This window comes from Indicator indicator, chromosome 25, assembly GCF_027791375.1.
Source record: "Indicator indicator isolate 239-I01 chromosome 25, UM_Iind_1.1, whole genome shotgun sequence".
Lineage (NCBI taxonomy): Eukaryota > Metazoa > Chordata > Aves > Piciformes > Indicatoridae > Indicator > Indicator indicator.
Genome location: NC_072034.1, coordinates 13,201,808 through 13,222,671, shown reverse-complemented (window position 1 = coordinate 13,222,671; position 20,864 = coordinate 13,201,808). Strand labels below are relative to the sequence as shown.

The 20,864-nt window shown below is 43.5% G+C and overlaps 1 protein-coding gene across 1 annotated transcript in view; it reads left to right on the top strand.

The window, feature by feature from the left end:
• Window positions 1–10,922: 10,922 nt before the first annotated feature.
• Window positions 10,923–20,864, top strand: part of RNF150 (ring finger protein 150) — a 123,880-nt gene continuing 113,938 nt past the window's right edge. The window contains exon 1 of the mRNA XM_054392357.1: window positions 10,923–11,388. Within this exon, the coding sequence (XP_054248332.1) occupies window positions 10,923–11,388 (466 nt within the window). The remainder of the gene's footprint in view (window positions 11,389–20,864) is intronic.

Here is a 20,864-nt window from a genome sequence, read left to right as displayed (position 1 = left end):
GCACATCTAAATTTCCCAATAACCTTGGGAAGAAAGGCTTGCTTAGAAACAGACAGACTGCATTGCCATGAGATGTCATTATAACTGAGTACTGGAAGATTCAGAGACAGGGTCATGAGGTATTTCAGGGTGCATCTCTCTGGTGGTTGATGGTAGCACAAAGCAAAGATCATGTGCTTCAAGATGTAAGGCAGTCATTTCTGGAAGGCAGGATAGTGTGAGCTGGAGGCAATCATCAGAGAACAAATCACTTCAGATCAGCTTATCATAAGGATTTTGGTACCTTGCAATGTTTTGGTTTGGTTTGACCATTCAAAGATAAGATGCTGATGGATACAGATTGTATGTCTGCTAAAATACATCAATATCCAGGGCCTTATGAATAAATCACTAGACTGAGTATCTGAAAAAAAAAAAAATCGGAAGAAAGCAGTTTTCTGTCTGCACAACTCACTCAGATATGCATGGAGGTAACAGAAATATTTCCTAAGCAGTGTGGAAATGTTGAGCCTACCTGTGGACTCCAGCACACGTTTTCCACCTACCTTGGCTGCTATATCTTCATGGTCAGTGGACACAATATTCTAATGGTGTTCCCTGCTCTGTTGTCCAGGACTACTCAGTGCCCCAGGACATCAGAAGGTCTGCAAGAGCCCCGAATTTAGAAACAACCACATGTGAATATTACTACATAGTCAATGAGGTTGTCATGTAATCAGCCAGGTTATCATGATCTACTCCTAACCTGGGTCAGTGACAGACACATACCTGTTGTCCTAGGGCCTTCTAACAAGTTGAAAAATTACTTTTTTGGGGTTTTGGTTTTGTTTTGGTTTGTTTTGGTTTTTTTGTAATGTCTGATAAAACCTGGATCTAGGAATGACCTGATATTAAAAACAATATTAACAATTCAAATGTTTATATCATCAGCATCGTAGGAAATCAGAATAGGTGATCATGAGGGACCCTCTGACAGGAATCCTAATTAGTCTCTGCAATCTGTAACAAAAACAAAGAAAGCCATAGACTCCAGAAAAGCCTCCTCTTCTCCCAAGACGATGTTATAATGAACCATTACAACACAACTTTTAGTCTCTTCACAAAATGAAGCTTTTAGACACGATATTGACTAAGCCATATGCCAAATAAAAGTGCGGTGTAATAAAGGGATCTAAGCAATGTGAGTGTAACTGTCAGACAAGCTGCAGTGTTTTTGCAAACTGCTGTGCTCAAAAAAAAAAAAAAAGCAAAACAAAAACCCACATCGGAGATTAGAACTAGAACTTGATGAGCAAACTTCCTCGAACCAGGCTTTTGCTAAAAGTACTTATAAATCATTCATCAGTTCTTACCCTGCATGGACCATTTCTCTGTCACTCTAGCCATTTCTCTGTCATTCTAATTGTAGAGCTAAACAGTTTATAAATGTATGAGATAAGAGGACACCATACAAAGGGTAGGGCTATTACCTAAGCTCTAAATGCAGTGTCTGAAGTATTTTAGTGATTAATTGAGAACACTCCCTTTTAAAGTCTAGCCTTATAGCAGGGCAGAGATTTAAAGCACAAAGAGAATGAGAAGTGGTAATAGCCCAAAATGAATAAACCCCATCTGAGTTCCATAAAATTTCTTAGTAACAACTGTGTGTACTTTTCCTTTAATTCTGCATTCAAACTCTTCATGGACTGTAGTCTGAGCCATACTCTAGGCCACAAATATCCTTCTGCTTAATTTAAAGAAAGGTCCAATGAAGGAAATAAAGAAAATGAGACAGCAAAATCCTGGGTTCCCATTCTTTTCATGTGATTGACATCCCTGGGACTCAGTGCAGTTTTCATTCAAGCCAGTGGTAAGAAGACCATCTGAAGAGGAATTTTAATACTGGTATTTGAAAGTGTTTCCTTTGAGCAGAAACACTCTTCTAAGAACCTGCTCAGCCACAAATGTGAGCACCACACAAACTTTAATAGCATATGCAGGAACATCATAAAATATGCTTAATGTGACACAGCTACGCAGCGTTTCAGCCACAACCTGTGAAAATGGGAGTCTGGATGTACTGAGCTTATGAAACTGTGACAGCACCATCTGGTGTCTTCCAGTAATGCCATTTGTGCTATTTTTAGGGAAAGCAAGGGAAAGAAATACCCTGTCAATTTTATAGCTAAGTTTGGATATAGACAAAGGGGATTTCCTGCATTGCTATTGCAAGCAATCATTTAATAATTCCCACACATCAGCTGATCATGTTTTAAGTCCAAAATGTCGTAGTTCTCTTTATTAAAAACTTTCCTCCATTTTTTGTGTATTCATTTATATATGATCAGCTTTCTGAAGTTCCAAACCCTAAATTTTATTTCCCTTCCACTGCATTCAGCCTGACAGAGAGGAACCGTATCTCCTTCAGCCTTCCCTGCTTCCAGAAATAATTCTTTGTACCCTCACTCCCCTAGCTGCCCTTTTCTGCAAGTACAGTTCCTCTTACACACAACTCCAGGGGTGCTTTCTTGAGGCCTCTTACAAGAAGATCCCTATGCCCCCCATTGCTGCTGACCCTAAGGCATCTTAAGGCCACACTTGAAGGAGGTAGGGATAACAGAATCTGTGTAATATTGGCATTCTCATGAACCAGTATCCCAACCAAAAAGCTTCCAGTTAAGAGCAGAAATAGTATTTTAGGTCTGTACATTCATGACCTGGCATTATGTACTATTGAATTCCATCACATCTAACTTGGATCAGTCAGGTTCTCCTATATTCCATACATGTCCTTCCCTCTCTTGCCAATTCCACCTTGTTTTATGTCATCAATGCATTTCCCATTTTGTTTATACATGCTATGGTCATCAATGATCATGTTAAATATGATCAACCCTGGGAATCTCTCTTGGAAAACCTCCAATAGTAGACTCACACATCAATTTTCAGCAGAGTGTGTTACTGTCTTCCAGTTGGCCAAGGGTCTGGGTTTGCTGCCTGTGTGGCACTGTATAAATGCTCTACTGAAGTTCACCTGCAAGGTGTATCAGTGTAGGAAAATGTTCCATTAACTCAGGTATATGCTTCCTGCCTCTCAAGCAAGACTCTGCAAATCTGAAATGAGCCATGCAAACATTCCCATCATCATCCTGGGTATATCTCTTTTTCATGCTTGTATCCAGAGGCTTGTTGATAGAAGCCTTGACAAACATTATCATCTCAGGGTCGCTGGGTACATTCAGCTTTTGATCTGAGTGCGGTAGCTTTATGGCAGTGTAACACTCTAAAGGAAATGCCACTTGGAAGCCATCAATGAATCATAACTGGGATGTGCATGTGTAGCTGGTCCATTCTTACACACCTACTATGCTGGCAAAATCTTTCAGTGTGACTACACCACTCAGAACTTGTGGTGCAGCTTTGGTGAGGTGAATATTGTATTTTACAGCTCTGTGCCCTCTTCTGCTGGTGACTGCTTAGGGAGCAAGGTGCAGGATGTCTGCTGAGTGAGTAATTTTGTCCATGTGAATGCTCCCTCTGCTGCAGCATATTCACTGATGTCTCAACCAAGATAGTGTGAAGCAAGATTCTGCCACTAAGTTGAAAGCTGCAGTAATGTTTAATATATGCTGTCTAGAATACTGAGATTTTCTGCACAGGGGCTTGAACTCTGTATTTCTTTTAGGCTTAGAGAATGGCATGTAGCTGGCAACTCCTACTGTCAAGATTTATCATTATACCACAGAAGTTATGAGCCACCTCACTAGCACTTCACATGACTCTCTTCATTCCAGATCACATGAACTTCCAGCATGAGGCACAGATGATCTCTATTTACACATTTTTGTGCAGCTTCTGCAGCAGGTTCCACTCTTTATGTAATCTTGACTAATACATTTCCAATTTCTCTGCTTGTTGGAAGGAATCTGTTCTAAATTACAGCTGCTTCTAGGTTCTTCACAATATTTCCCCGGAAAGATGATTAAAACACTAGGAACTGGCACCAGTTTGGAGCTTGAAATGTTGTGTATTCAGAAATTCTGCCTCAGCAGGACTGTGCTTCACTCTGTGTGTGTCTGTCTGCAGCAGAGCAGCTAGCACAGAGGCAGAGATACAAATTTGAGCCATACTTAAGCTAAAGGCTGTCTCCAGTCAGTCTGGCTGACTGCTCGAGAAAGAAGATGAACCTGATGCTAGTCCCAGTGGTTCCCTCCCTTCCCCCCCATGCTGCAGGCTAGGGAAGATGGTGAGCTTAATAATGGTAGCTTGTTAGGTCCTGTAAACCTTTGATATATTTAGTTACACGTGCTCTGCCTTAGGAGGAGGCAGGTAGGAAAGGTGAGCACTTGTAATCGGGTTACTGGTGTGCTGCAGGAGGAACCACCGGGCAATGCTGGCCCAGGGCTGACAGCTTGGCTACCCTGCAGAGCTGGGGCTGGATTTTATCAGTGCTTTTTTTTTTTTCCTCTGAAATGGTTGAATAACTCCCTTTATAGGAGAGCAAGGAAAATAATTAAGTAACAGGAGAAAACAAACTTTTTGTTGGTGTTATCTTGCAAAGAAAAAGGCGGTGTTTTGATTGAGGGCTTAGTAAACTTCTATGTGCAAGGAACAAGAAATGCAGAAAGTGCTGAAAGTTTGAAGGAGCTGAGTGAGCTATTACAGAAGAGAAAGGAATTGAAGAAAGGACATGTATATTCCTGTCAAATGTTCTTTGATTTTAAGAAGCTATAACAAAAGAAGGAAAAGGCAGAAAGATGTTCAGCAGCAGCAATCTCCTGGGCTCTTGTAGTTTACAAAAAAACCCAAAACAAAACAAAACCAAACCAAAACAAAAACCCACACAAAAAAACCCACAAAACCTCTACAGCAAAAGCAGATGCTGAACAAACCTGGTAAGACAAGGCAATTTTTGCCTCTGGGACATGGGGAGCACCATCTCACTATGAAAACTTAACAATGATCAAATAAGATAAAGCTCCTTTCAACTGTTTTCATAATTTTTAAATGAAAATGTCATTTTCCCTATAAATTCTACTGAACTTTTCCTATAGCTCCCATAAGGAGTTTATCTGGGGAAACATAGTTGCTTTTTTTTTTTTTTTTTTTTTTTGAACTTTACTCTGAAGATTTCTTTAGAACATCAGAGCACTATCAAGGCTATTCATCTGACCTAAGTAAATGAAACCAGAATTACAGTAGCAACTATAGTAATTCAAACAACCTTCCAGAAGAACGAAGCAACAAACCAGTCTAAGGCAGGATTCTGTAATAAAGTGACAGGCAATACAGCTATTAGCTTATGAACAGGAAGATGGATGGAGTATTAACAATGTCAGTTAGGTCAAGGAAAGATGAATTGCTCAATTAACTCTCTAAATGTACAAACTCAAAGCACAGTATTGACAGCAAATGGGTGAGGCAAGTCACAGGATCACAGGATGTCAGGGGTTGGAAGGGACCCAAAGAGACCATTGAGTCCAACCCCCCTGCCAGAGCAGGACCATACAATCTAGCTCAGGTCACAGAGGAATGCATCCAGATGGGCCTTGAAAGTCTCCAGAGGAGGAGACTCCACGACCTCTCTGGGCAGCCTGTTCCAGTGCTCTGTGACACAGTAAAGAAGTTCCCCCTTCTGTTGAGGTAGAACCTCCTGTGCTGCAGCTTACATCCATTGCTCCTTGTTCTATCACAGGGAGCAAGTGAGCAGAGCCTGTCCCCTCCCTCCTGACTGCCAGCCATTAGATATTTATAAACATTTGTTAAATCCTCTCTGTCTTCTCTTTTCCAGACTAAAAAGCCCCAAGTCCCTCAGCCTCTCCTCATCAGGCAGTGCTCCAGTCCCCCAATCATCCTCATAGCCCTCTGCTGGACCTTCTCCAGCAGGTCCCTGTCGCTCCTAAACTGGGGAGCCCAAAACTGAATGCAGTACTCAAGATGAGGTCTCACCAGGGCAGAGTAGAGGGGGAAGAGAACCTCCTTCAATCTGCTGGACACACTCTTCTTAATACTCCCCAGGATCCCATTGGCCTTCTTGGCCACAAGGGCACATTGCTGTCCCATGGATAACAAATGTATCGCTTTATCCTCCGTGTAGTCTCCCATTGTCAAGATCTCTCCTGTTATTCTCCAGCTGTAAGCAAGACTCAATTTCAGTCTCATCACTAGGGAAGGCAAAAGAATTCGTTTTCCTGAGCACCTGCAGAGAGATCATATTTCAGTCAAATTTCCCTGCTGTCCAGCAGCATTAAGAAACCTTCAGGATGCACTGAAATTAGCACTAACCCCAAGTGTCTCCCAGCTAGCACCTGCTAGGGTCCTGCCCCTGTGAGGATTCATTGCACTCAATGCAGAGGGAACAGAGCTGCCCGTTGAAACCTCCTGAGCATAGAGAGCAGGGGTTTCTTTGTGTATTTTCCACAGGATGTATCTTTTCTGTGGGTTTGCTTTTGCCTGCACCCAGCCTGACACAGGATCACTGACCTTTGAGTGTATCTAGGTCCTATATAGAATAAGGCACCAAGTTTGCATGTTCTGAATTACTTGCTGGAGGATCTTTCCATTAGTAGTAAAGGGAACTGACACAACTAATTTAGGCTTTTTCATTACCATGTATCATCTTCAGTGTTCTTCTGGATTAAGATTCCTAATTTACACATCAATTCCTACTGAAGCAGAATTTAGGCAGTCTAGTCTTTTAAAGCCTAGCCTGTAAACCTTTTGCCATTTTACCTCTTAGCAATTATCATCTCAGCAGACTCAGAGGTCCACAAAACACCATGGGATTCCATAACAGAGAGGATTAGTAACCCATCCTCACCTTTAACTGGGGCAATTTCTAGCCATTCCCTTTGAGATTGTTTGAAATGTTGGTCACAGACACACAATCCAGCACAATCTAAGCATACCAAGTTATCTTTTAAACCAAAAAGGGTATAAACTAATGAATTCTACCTTGTGAAAGGGCAACCTAACCAAGTATTGTGGCACACACTGGAAGTAATCATGTAGTGAATTTCAGTGTGTCATTTGCTTGTAACCAGCTGTTACCTAAATCCAGCTTCTGAATTTCTGTATATCAAGAATCTGGAACCAAAATTCCCCATATGCTACTCCTCTACTACTTACTGACCACATTTTACACGCTTAAGTTTGAATATTCATGTTCTTGTAACTTTCTACAAGGTATCATTCAGCTGGATTTACTGTCACTTTAGAAACATGGGAAAGGGGGAGGAGAATTTGCATTAAAGTCATATACAACATCCAAAAGTCAGAGGTACATCCCTCACTGCAATGCTGCAGAAACTGTAAAATGATTTTCAGTAGCACTTAAAAACAGAGATTGTGCTGTTCACTGTAATTCAGTGATTTGTGATCATGCTGGATGAGTGCCTCGTATGCTTCTGTGGGACAAAAGTCACAAGGTTTGGGTTTTTTTGAAGGAGAGAGTGTAGGCTAGGGTAAGATGGTGGTAAAAGTCTTGCTGGCCTGAGAGGGAACATATTTACAGCTGCTTGACTGTTGTTTGCAAGTGTGGTGTACTTCTGCCAGGACCAGAACAGAGTTTTGGGGAGTCTGGCAAAGGGAGAACCTCAGATATTCATGTGACTGAAACCAAATAATATGGGAAGAACCATCATCATCTATTATACCAAACTGGCTGATTGTAAGTAAAAGCACCGACCTAGTTAATTATAGCTCAGCTTTCAAATAGTCTGGTTTTATTCAGGAGTACTTTTAAGGTGTGAAGAGACTGCCAGAGTGTGAACAAGGCTGGTGAGAGGCCTCAAACACAAGCCCTACGAGGAGAGGCTGAAGGAGCTGGAATTGTTTAGCCTGGAGAAGAGGAGGCTCAGGGGTGACCTCATTGCTGTCTATAACTACCTCAAGGGAGGCTGCAGCCAGGTGGGGTTTGGTCTCTTCTCCCAGGCAACCAGCACCAGAACAAGAGGACACAGTCTCAAGCTGTGCCAGGGGAAGTTTAGGCTCGAGGTGAGGAGAAAGTTCTTCACAGAGAGAGTTGCTAGACGTTGTAATGTGCTGCCCAGGTGGAGTCACCATCCCTGGAGGTGTTCAAGAGGGGATTGGACGTGGCACTTGATGACATGGTTTAGTAGTCGTCAGTTCTTGGGTGACAGGTTGGACTTTGATGATCCCTGAGGTCTTTTCCAACCTTATTGATTCTGTGATTCTGTGACATTAATTGTGAAGAATTTCTTATCTTGCACTTAAATGAAGTATGTTTTCCAATGATATTTTTTAATTGTTTGAATATGAGTAGATTGTCTATCACTTCCCAGGACAGTCTCACTTTTCGCCAATGGACAGTCACTGTTTAATCAGTTATTTTTTTCTCTAAGTTGCAGTCTAATCCAAACTCTAGTTCTCATTATGCCTTTATCCACTAGCTTGAAGAGCCTATTAGTGCCTGCTGTTCCAGCCCTGTGATGTTGCTTACACAATGTAATCATATTGCCTCTTTTCTTGGAAAGCTGAATAGCTTGGGCACCTGAAATCTCTCCCTGGAGAGAATTGCTCCAAATTATTTTTAGGGTTTCTTTCTTAACCTTCTCTAGCATTTCAATATCCTTTTTAAAATGCAGATACCAAATCTGGGCAGCTTCCAGTATCTGTCTCTCTGATGCTTCCTGCAGAGAGGAAATCGCTTTCCTGCTTCCCTGAAACATCTGAGGATGGCTGCAGCCTCTTTAGGCCCCTTTTCCCTAGGAGTGTAGCACAACTCCTTCCTACTCTGACCCCCACGTCCTTCCCTGTGTGCAGAGTAAACCACACACTCCCCAGTTCTGCTCCAGAGCAGCTGACAGGTTCCATCACCTGGAATCATATTTTTGTGTTGAGCCCTTTGAAACACATCCTGTGTCAAGGAAGCTCATCTTACCTGGTCCTCAATAGGTGACACATGTAATGAGCATGGCACATATCACTGAACAACACCTCTTATGGCCATGGCTGTGCGACTTCACTTACACACTGATCATCTCCTCACTAGAGCATGAATCACGTTTGGCAGACCCCTTCCCATAGAAACAAACTTCATCCATACAACGGATTTTTTTTTTGTTTTGTTTTGTTGTTTTTTTTTTTGTTTCTTCATTTTCTTGGAGCTGGTTATTCTCTCCACTCTCCCACCCACTCTTTGGGGATTCCAGTGTCCCATTTTCCCAGGTCTGCTGGGGTTTTGTATGTTCTTAGGAGGTGCTTCTTAATCTCTCCCTTCCCCACCCCCATCTCTTCTACTAATGTTTCTTACTCTTCCAAATATACAAATGCTTTATAGCCCCAGAGCAATTCCAGGCATGGATTTTCCCCTCATGGTTTTCCTTACCTTATGAAATCTCCACACTTTCTATTTAATATTGATATCTTACCTTGTCTCCCAGTATTAGTTCTACATGATAATCTTTTCTTCTCATTTGCTGACTCCATTTCTCCAGGAATGGGCTTTTAAGGAAAGTTATCCTCTTTGCTTGATGGTAGGCTTCTTGGCAACCCCCTGTATTGCCCTGTAAACTTCTCCATTTTATTCCCCTATTTGCCTTCACGTTTTTTTACCAAACCAACTGTTTTGCAGCTTTGGAGAAGTTAACTTTCTCAAAGCAGCATGTGTGTGTGCAAAATCTGGTTTAGGCTGTCAGCGGCAGCTGTGGACAGAAACTGGAAACAGGCAAATACTACTGCTAGTAAGATACTCAGGTGTCTCAAGTGCAAGAGAATGGTGTTTCTAGCAGCAGATGTTAGAAATGAGGAGAATAAGCCGGGTGATATCTATTAATCTTGTGAGACATTTCTGCTACTGAAGGTATTTAAAAGGCATGTAGATGTGGTGCCTAGGGACATGACTTAGTGGTGTGCTTGGCTGTGCTGTGCTAATGGTTGGACTCAGATGATCGTAAAGGTCTTTTCCAGTGGTTCTGTAATTCTATGATAGTACTGGAAAAGCAGAATTTTTGCTTGTCACTTGCACTAGAATAAATAAACATAGTCAGTGGTGTTTCGACCCTTTTGAAAGGCATTTGAGTCTTGGCCAAAATTCTTTTAGTGCTTTATACATTAAAAAAATCCCCAGATCTGGACTTATCCTGACCCAGAAATTAAACTATTATTTTCTGTCCATTTCCATGGAGTTCGAGTGTTCCCTGAGACCAGTTCTGCTGTTCTGGGAGGTTCCACCTTGGAGGTTCACTGTGTTCCTGTCAGTTTCACCCCCGGGTTTGGTAAGCACTCCTGTCAGCATCAGGGTTTGTGTTCTCGAACCTTGACAACCCAGCGCCTCTCCCTCCTAGCCCTGTGCCATAGCCACATGATGCGTTTCACATGTTTTAACTTTCTGCAGAACGAATAAATAAATCAAAGTAAAACCGGCCACTGGTGGTGTGACCCGGGGCTGCGTTCCTTCCGGGGACAGCCGGCGCTTGGCCACGGCCCCAGCAGCCGCGGCGGGGCTGACGGGACCCCGGCGGCTCCCCCCGCGCTGTCACCGCTCTGCCGGCAGATGGCGCCGCCGCGCCGCCCGCTCCTCCCGCACCCGACGGCCCCAGCCCCGCACCCTGGGCCCGGAGCGGGAGCAGCGGCAGTACCAGGCGTGTGTGCGTGTGCAACATCCACCCCCCGCCTCCGCGCCGGCCCGACCCGACCGCGCTGCCAGCAGTGGGCGAGAAAGGGGCAGGAGGAAGCAAAGGCGGCGGGCGGGGAGTCGAGGTGGGAGGGCGGAGATGGGACCAGCCCGAGGAAATCAAACGGCCCCGCCATGAATTAGGCAGCGGGCTGCAGAGGGGAGGGCTTCCTCCCTCCCCCGCACGGCGCCCGGCGCGAGCAGCGCCGCCCCGCACCGGAGCCGCCTGCTCGGGGCGCGCCAGGCGCGCACGCACACACAGACAGGCGGCGGGGGCGGGCCGGCCGGCGTGGGGGGGCCCCGGCAGATGAAGATGGCAATGTCTGTGATCCAAGCGTGCCGCAGCCTGGCTCTCTCAACATGGCTGCTGTCCTTTTGTTTCGTGCATCTGCTGTGCCTGGACTTCACCGTGGCCGAGAAGGAGGAGTGGTACACGGCCTTCGTCAACATCACCTACGCCGACCCGGCGGCCGGTAGCGCCGAGCTCCGCAGCGAGAAGAGCGAGTGCGGGCGTTACGGCGAACAGTCGCCCAAGCAGGACGCCCGCGGGCAGGTGGCCCTCTCCGCCTCCCCCGTCGACCGCTACGCTTGCGACCCCGGCACCCGCTTCAATGCCCCGGCGCCGGGCAAGAGCTGGGTGGCCCTCATCCCGCGGGGCAACTGCACCTACAAGGACAAGATCCGCCACGCCGCCGCCCAGAACGCTTCCGCCGTGGTTATCTACAACGTGGGTTCCAGCAACGCCAACGAGACCATCACCATGCCCCATGCAGGTGAGCCCTGGCACCCTGTCCGCAGCCCGGGGCTGTGCTGGGTGGGTGGACGGGGCCCGTTTTCCCATGCGTGGCAGCCCGCTCAGCCACTCTGCACCCTTGGGGGTAGGAGCTGCTGGGGACAAGGTGTCCTCGTACCTCCTGGCAGGGAGCAAGGTGGGCTGCGGGCCTGACCGGGCAGTGCATGCTCATCCCAGGGACCGTGAAGCATCTCTCTCTGGTGCCATGGCAAAGGATGGATGTGCTCCTGGCAGCAGTGCACGCTGGTGCTCCAGGGGTGAAAAGTTTGGGTGATGGAAAGTTTCGGTCTAGTTGGAGGAATGGGTGGGACCCTGAGCCCACCATGGGGAACCAATGTTTTGTTTTGTCCTGAGGACCCTCTGGCAGGTGTTGTGTGTGATCAGGTGTGATTGAGACCTTCCTCTTTGAGGAGGAGAGGTGTAGTTATCAGGACGTGAAGTAGGGAACACAGTGTCCGCTGTCTTGTAATAGTGTACAAGTTGTGGGAGCAGGTGGGAATGCTGAGTGTCTAATTTGGTGAGAACATGATAGATTTTGTCCAGGAATGAAATGGGAGGGGTCGCTCCCAGGTGAACAGAGCGCTCTGAGGGAGTTGTGCTCGCAGTGTCAGCACATGGGCGCTCGGGTCCCAACATGCGCTTGTCAGCTAGAACCCAGCAGAAATTCAGGCATCAGAAAAAACCCAAACCTCGAGTTATGCCCACAAAAAAACCGCTGGATGTGTACCAGTGTTTGATCTGAAATAATGTTTCAAAACAGATTATCAGATGTATATATTTAGGGATGGTGATTTTTGCCAGGGGTCACTGGGCTTGTGTACCAGCAGCCTATGCCATCGAGACTAAAATGCCACCTATTGTGAAATCTGTTTGGTTTGCCTCCAGTAACTAATTACAGCCAGCTGTTTCATGCCAGTTGAATTTTAGCAGAGTTAGGGGTAAATTGAAACACAGACTGCAAACCAGGACCTTATTCTAATGACATTTTAAATTTCCACATTAAACTAGCTAGCATGGATGTGCCAAAGGACGATTGGTTGCCTAATTGTAGTACTGCTGATGCAGAGGTAGTGCTTTTGGAGCCTCTTGTGTGCACCCTCTTTAAGAGATTAACCATTTATTTGAGCAAATTCATGTTTCATTGGTATATTGGTGGAAGATGAGGTTTTGTTAGTATTTCTCATTAATTTTGTGAGACAAGCAACTCATAACCTCTTGAGCTTCTTAAAACTGTGCTTTATAACCTGCACATGGTTTAGCAGCTGTTCAGATTATACTTCTTGGTACTTTAAGCATCACAGCTTATATCCTAAGCAGTATAAAGTAGTAGGAGCTTGCACCCTTCAAGTAAAGCTCAGGCTGTTTGAACGCTCAGGATGCATCGCTTGTTCTTGTCTAGTGAGTTTCTCTAAAGCTGCCAACATGTTGGATCAATTAATGGTTTGCCTGTTCTTAAAGTATGTACTAAGCTGGTTTCCCACACAAGTGGTGTTTAATTAAGAAACAGTGGGAGTAAAAAAATGAGCCTAACCTTTTAAAATGTTAGAGCTTTTGTTTGTTTTAAAGTCTAAAATGAAGCAAGCAGGGAATCTTTCTTACTGTAAGTGGCCTCAGCTTTCAAAAATCCAAACACTGTATCACTTATCTTGGGAGCAGCCTCTTTTATGTCATATGACTCCTTAGGGTTTATTCTGAGAATCCTTTTTGAGCACTGAATTGATACCCAGCAGTGTGATTGTACAGCACCAGAGGCTGAAATGAAAGGAAGCTTGCAGAAAATAATCTGGACTTGTTGAATTCGGTCAGTGAGACCAAAGGGCTTTACTGATTGATTGTATGAGGTTGTCTTCATTTTAGGGATATTTTTGTTCTGAGAAGTTGAAAACTGGTCTTACCTTAGGGAAAATCTGCCTTCTGCATACTGTTGAAACTCGGAGGAGTTTCAGACCACAAGTTTCCTGGAACAGGAGGAAAAAAAAATTCTTAAACAACATTTAACAAGCCAGCAGGGATTTAGAATGGGATTTTTCTGTGCTCTTCCTCTCGTACCACCTTTATGTGGGACTAAGTGAATGTACAAGCTTTGTAAAATTGTCTGACTTGCAGCCTTTGGCACTTGCTTGGTCCCAGTCTAAATGATAGCATAAGCTTCAAGGGAAGAATGAATCAGGTTCTTGGTTTCTGAGTTCAGCAGCATCTGCGGTGCTCTGCCCACGCCAAATCCTGGAGTGGGAAGAAGAAAATTCCATTCTGGAAAATACTTGGGGGGTGAGAGGGGAGGGTGAAATGTGACCTAAAAAGCAGTTTAAAAGTTAACAGAAATATGATGTTACTCTCTCTTTTTAATTTTTTTTCCTCTCACAGATTTTTTCTTTTTTGGGGGGGGAGGGGGTTGTGTGTGTCATATAAGCTTAAATAAGCTCTTTCTGTACAGAAAGCAGTATATCCTGTTGCATAACGTGGCTCCTGCCCTGACTGAAGAATTATTACTCCTAAGAGAGATGTTTTTCCTTACATATGTTCTTCTCTTCTGTATGCTTTGCCTTCTTTTACTGTCATTTTATCTCATCGTGCTGCTTCTGCTCCTCTCAGCCCCACCTCTCTATCCTTGTGCTTCATTCCCCCTCTTGACCACATTACTGTGCTATTTGCCCTTGCCACTTTCTTCCCAACGCTCTTTCTTCCTCCTGCCAAAGATCTTACTTCACAGCTGTATGTTCTGTTACATTGCCTGTTTTCTGCTGCAGTGTGTGCCAGTGACCCTTTGCTAACATGATGCCTCCTGATCTTAAAATCTCATAGGCAACTGTAGCAAGATACCAGTCTGGAATCTGAAGGAGAATTGGCAGACCTCCTCCCCTACCACCCCCTTCCCCTGCCCGAGGATGATGTTATATTGAAGCTTGTTGTGGAAAACTTCAAATACAGCAATCCAGGATTTATTTACAATGCACCAGACAAACCAATTTGCCCCAGTTCAGTCACCCTATTGAAAGCCTTTGCTTGTAGGGAGCTTGCACTTAGGTCACTGCTTGCACATCCAGAAGCATGAGGTGGAGTCCTGACATCTGCATTCACAGGGAATGCAGAGCTCTGTGGTTGTCATGCTAGGACACACTTAGCTTTTGCATCATCTGCTACAGCCTCTGCAAACTGCTTTTGGTTTTTTTTGAGTTTTTGGGGGTTTTTTTTGGCTTGAAATATGGTATAGGAACTGTGAGAGTAACTTTTGCTTTTTGAGTAAGTAGATTTTAGCTGGAGAAGGAACAAATGCATCCAGAATTTTTGCTTCACATGCTTTTTATCTCTCCTAAATCAACTTTTCTAGTAGAAAAGTACCCTAATAATATAGAGGATGTTCTTTTTCCTCCAGAAGAATAATCCATGGTGTTGGCTAGGGCTCCTGAATGGCTTTTTTTTCTTTTTCAGACCAAATTATCTGTTGTCTAGGTTTGAAAAGGTTCTAGTCACTCTGTCTGTATTCAATAACTTAGTATTAATTTGAATTATGCTCACTACCTGTTGCAGTGCATCCTAACACTTCTTCTGAGTTCTGAATACATACAGTGTGGGAACCTTCCAGATGATTCAATGTGAGACCCTCTTGCTCTCCAGCTCTAGTTTAAGGGAACCTAGGCTCACCCCTTCTCACTTGGGCACCTGTCAGTTGCTTGTGGTGAGGGAGGGATGTTCAATGTGGCTATACACACGATTCATGTGTGGGTAAAAGTCAGATCTTTAGCGTTCAATAGAGTTTGTAACATACGGTTTGAATTCTGGGGTGCACCAGGATATCTCACATGAAATAAATTGCATCCCAAGTATTTTGCCCCAGAAGCGCATCAAGTCAGGCAGGTTTGCATTTCCTGTGCTCTGCTTTTCCAGTGCACACCATCACAAATCTCAAGTCACAGCCTATTTGCAATGAGAGGCAAAAGCCTTGGCTTTTGCAGTGGCTTCTACACACTGGCAGCAACTGCCAACTCTATCTTTGAGACCTGGATCTCATATGTGGTCTAAGATGGCTCTGACTTCTTCCCTCCCTCTGTGCCCCTCAGTTGCAGCATGTGTGCTCCAGATGGCAGGAGGAGGGCATGTCCAGCCCACTGCCAAACCAGGTGTGTCCCTCCACACCTGCTGTGAATTTGGCCAGCCTTGTGCACATGCAGTTCAAGAACAGCTTCTTCCCTTGTACTCAGATTTTTTTTTTGTTCCAGCATTGTTCTCACCTTTTACATATTTTAAGCTGCCTTAGTAGTAGGTTTGGCTTTGGGCACCCCTGTAGATTTGTACAGATTTTCAAATTAAACATTGAAGTTGAGAATTCCTCTCTTTACAAACTTAATTCACTACTATAGCTGCATTTGTTCCTTTACTAAAACAACTGTTTTCCTAAATTTTTGTTGAATTCTAATGAAGAAAATGTGCTGGCAGCATTCATGCTGAATTTACATATGGATGAGAGTGAATTAATCGAAGATAGGAGATTTCAGGTTTCCAGAGACTGCCATAATTATTTTCTGTTCCAGGCACCCAGGATTCATTCCTAACCAACTCAGGGAGGGAGAGAGGTGGAGATTAATGCATCTCTGAGCCTTTTCCATAGTGAATCTGAGGCATGGCTGGAGTGTGCTGCCATCCTTGGGAGCTCAGCTGAGCTGCTGGATCCATCATGTAGGCCTGGCTTTCAGTAGTTTTTGAAAATCTGGTTCTCTGTATTTATCAAAATCAAGGATTTATGACATGGGCTAGAGCCAGCAGCATTGCCAACAAGCTGCAGTTGCTGGAGGGCCACCCATCTGCTTACTAGTTCTGCTGTGCTCCATTGTTAGACTTCTCTACTGCCGAGCGTGTGTGGGGGACTTTGGGTTGTTAGGTACCTGATTTAGCTTTAACTGAATTAAAAGAGATTAATTTGACCTGCAAGGACTAGAGCAACAAAATAATCTTAGTCTCCAGTACTACTGGGGACAGCCACTTCAGTGCTGGGGTGCTGAGTTTTGTCATTAGATGATACCTTTTTTGCCTTGTTAAATCTCACAGCTGGGCTTGGGTCTCTCCTTCAGAGCCCATTGCAGTCTGTGAAAAGGCCGTGAGTCCACTGAGCTTTGGATCAAGCTATGAGGTACAGCCTTCCCTACAAAGCAGTGAAGTATTGATTTATTGAAGATTACATTGATCCTCCAAGCTTACTGATCGCAAAAGCAGTTAGGTTTCTTCATGCCCTTTGGTATCTGCAGCATTTGTTTGCAACAATACTCACACAAGTGCTGTCTTCAGATTTCTGCAGTAAGAAGTGACACAGCAAGAAGAAAATCTTCAGAAGCAAATCTGTATCAGCACTGAATCTGGTTGCTGCCTGTTAATCTGGAGCACCTGCTCTTGATACACTGTCCTTAAGAGAATGGCTTGCTTTTGATAAAGTTTGTTCTAGTCCCCTTGGTATTTTGGCTTTTAAATGGTTTGTGTTAGCTTGGGTTATTAGAGTACCATAGGAGTCTGTGGCTAATGTGTCAACTCTGTTGTAGCTCACTAATTCATGCAGATCTGTTTCTGTGCTGCTCCCTTCATGGTACGTCACAGAGCACAGGAACATTTTCAGGACAAGGGGACAGGGGAGAGAAACATACAGTTAGTTCAGTGTTGGCACTTTAGGAGTCTGTTCCTGGTAGAAGAAGAGGACATTTCTCTGCTTTTCTTGTGTTAGCCCAGGACTAAAAGAACCCATTATTTTGTCCTACTTGTTTGATGGAGTTCAAAGTGCATTGTCATGTGAGATGGATGAGCTTCAAGTGACCTCTGCCTCCTTACACCACAAGCCAGGCTGATGAAGAGTTAGATCTTTATGAAGGGATAGCCCAATGACTTCTCCACTTCCCAATAACTTCTGCATAGCTAACCTGCACAGAAACAGCATTCATTGCAAGACAAGCCCTGCTTCTGCCCTTTCAGTAGTGTTTGAGTACTAGTCACTTGATGACTTCTTTGGTGCAGAAGAATGAACAATACAATCATTGACTCATAGGAATCAGATATGGAAAAGACTGAGTAGTCCATGCAACCTCTCACCTTACTTATGTGGGACTGCTTCCTACAGTGTTACCATCTCCTACCCTCACAGTGCTTTTTGCTTAGAATCTTGCAGAGGAAGGAGTCTTGGGGTGCTTCAGAACCAAACGCAGTCTGTGTAAGCAGCAGAATTGTGCTGAGGCTAGGAGGATATTAAATAATATTTAATTCTTGTAACTTCCACAAAGTCATCTTGGCAGAGGCATAACTGCTAAAGGATAAGGTTTAAAACCAACTGTATCCATTCCATCACACAGTTGAGGGGGCTATATAGCAATTGCAAGAAGAAAGAGGAGACAAAATATTTTGTAACTAGTGATGCCCAAACAGGGTTTACTCTGCTGTGTCTTGATTCAGTAGTGGGATGTGACCCAGGGCTGCATTAGTGCCCAGCTCTCTCCTCATTTCACTCCACTAGTTTTGGTTTCTCTGAAGGGAAATCTAGATAGATAGGCCATGTGTCAGCCACTGCACAGTTTGACCAGATCCTGAATGTGCATGAGGGTCCTGAATGTAGATGAGGATGCCTTGCTTGTTCCTGGGTGCATTTAGATGTAGTATCTCAGGAAGTAACTTTGTTAAGAGCTACAATTTCTGTTACCTCAAGGAGAAAACCCAAATCACTTGGGAGAAAGTGCCAATTGTGAAATTTATTGGATTAAACTTACCAGATTTATATCTACTGTCTGACTCCCTGCCCTTTTTGGTGGATGCCAAGATTCAGAAGCCTACAGGTTTGGCTGTGGTTTTGTTGTCAACTGAAGCTCACCAGTAAGAGGCTGACTGTTCTTCAGTATGTTTTGTGCCCCCCTTAGAAGTAATCCTTGAGCCAGGGTAGGTAAAAATTACTGATTTTAGGTGAGTTTACCACTCTGGTGGAAACAATGACTTCTGGTTCAAAAATGTATGAGTGGAAAGACCTCTTCTTTCACCATCTAGCAGATGGATAAAGGTTGTAAAGATTGGTTTGCTTATGAAACAACAGTACGATGCAGCTGTGTTTTACAAGAGAGTTTTAATAGGGACATTATTTTTTTAAGACTCTTTTTTTAATACATTATTGGAGATAAACCTTAGAAAACTGAACTGAGAAATGAAGGAGATGATTAAAAGATGAACCAGTTTGTTTTATTGCTATTCTCTATCTGAATATGAAAAGCTAGCATCCTGGATTCTTAGGTACTTAAACATATAATAGCCTTTTCAAATAATTGTTCATTTCTTGGCCCTCTCAAGAGTGGCTTATAAAAAACATCAATAAAGTGAAGTGCCTGTTCATTTGCTTCTGACAGTATAATCATAGTGGTAGTCAAATATACCTAAGGGTCTGTCAGAGTTTCAGTCTCAAATTTCATGTGTTTAACTGTGTTTGTGTATATAATATCCCTTGCAGTAAATTGGAAAGGTAGCCTGTTTATTTTAACCTTCTTTTCAGTTTGAGACAGAGTTGGGGGGGGGAATGTTGATCTTTTTAGCTCCCAACTCACAGAAACATAAATTGCAGCCATGTAACTTCATAGAGCCTTGGTTTGAGTTCATCTTGTGGACCCCTTCAACAAGAATAGAAACGTTGTAGCTGCATAGGAATGTACTTCCTCCAGGGATACATGGAATAGGATGAGTTGGCAAGTGCTCCCTTGTGCCACACATTTAATGAGACATAGCTCTTAAAATTAATTTGTATTCCATAGTGTCTTGAAGCCTTTATCATGAGAGAGGACCCCTGGCACTGGGGTGCTCCGTAACAAAGCAATTCTTTCTGTACACTCTTCTACCAAGACAGTCCCCTACTACTGTCATAGTTGTCTGTGAACTGTCATCATTTGTCCCTGAACATTGGCTTAATTATACAGGAGATGATGATTCTTCATAATTTGTTTCATACCTTAGGCTTCCTCCTTCTTCCTGTGCTCTTTGGTTGGCCTCTTACTGTTCAAATCTCTCCTTACAAGGCATCTCTTTTTGCAAGTCATTGTAAGAGCACCTCACTAGATAATACACCTATTGTAAAGAGAATTATGCATCAAACTAATCTCTGACTTCCAGCTTTATAAATCACACATCATTAAACCATGCTCTTTATTGCTTCATCTTGCAGTCCTTATCAAAAAATCCATTTCCAGCACAGTCACTGTGGTATTGTGTGGAACGTGTCTGACATTACAGAGCAGCCCCAAGAATGGACTCAAGAGCCTAGTGAGAAAATCCATCTTTAGTTAACATATATGTCTCATTTTAAGCTAACTGGCAAATGTGTCAACATGAGTTGAATATGTGCTGTGGGTTGGCCAAGCTCAGGCCCAGTTCAATAAGCTGTTATGTGGTTCTATTGTTTTGCTTAAACTGATTTGTGGAGCACTTGAGAAGCTTTTACACCTAGTTGTTACTGTCACACTAGCAAGAGCAATTCCAGTTCCTGATGATCAAAGCTCTGGGTGTCTAACAAGTTTCACTATAAAAGATTTCTTGCATTTTCCAATGATGCAAGAGTTCTGTATTGAAATCTGATAAGATCTCTCTGTTTTTCCTTCCCTTGTTGTTAGCTAAAATGTTAGTGTTCTCCTTTTCCATGTTTTCTGTTAGAAGACAAAAATATATTTTTGCTTTTCCTTTGCCCTTTCAGAAGTCTCTGTATTAGAGAATCCTAAATCTTTGGTTGTATTTCTGGGGCATGTCTGTGTTTGTCTTCAGAAAAAGAAATCTTTAAAACAAAAGAGTCTGATGCTGCAGTCTCATTCATGATTGCTTCTTATGCTTGCACAGAATGCACTTTCCCCTCTTGAATCTTTTTAAGCTTTTATTATGCACTCCCTGTCTCCTAGTTTTACCTGCCAGTGTCACGTTCCTTGACTGAGGCAGCTTTCACAAGACTGTGTGATCTCCGTGCCTGGTCTTTATATGTCCATGTGTTTGAAGTACCATCTGGCTGTCCATGAAATTCTTACCTTTGCTGAACACTGTATCAAGACTTTTCACGGTGGAAAACTGGAAGCTAAGTAAAATCCATTATGTCTTGTTAATATATTGCCTTTGATGTCTTTCTCTTGCCTTCCTTCTCCTTCAATCCTCTCTCCCTTTCATTTTCTACTTTTTTTTTTTTTCCTTTTTTTTGGCAGGGGGATATAATTTATTTACTTTCCACACTTGCAATAAATCTTTCCCTCAGACTTCTTACCTTTTTTTTTCCCCCCTGTCTTGTCTTTGTATGTGATCTGCATCTATTTTTCATCTCTTCTAGGTTTGTTGGTTTTTTGTTTGTTTTTTTTTTTCTCCCCACCTCTCACCAGGTTGACAAAAATAACCAAAGGCTGTTGCTTTACATACAGACCTGACTGTAAGGGGAAGCAGAGCAGGATTATGTCCTTTTGGTTACTTTTTTTTGCAGCT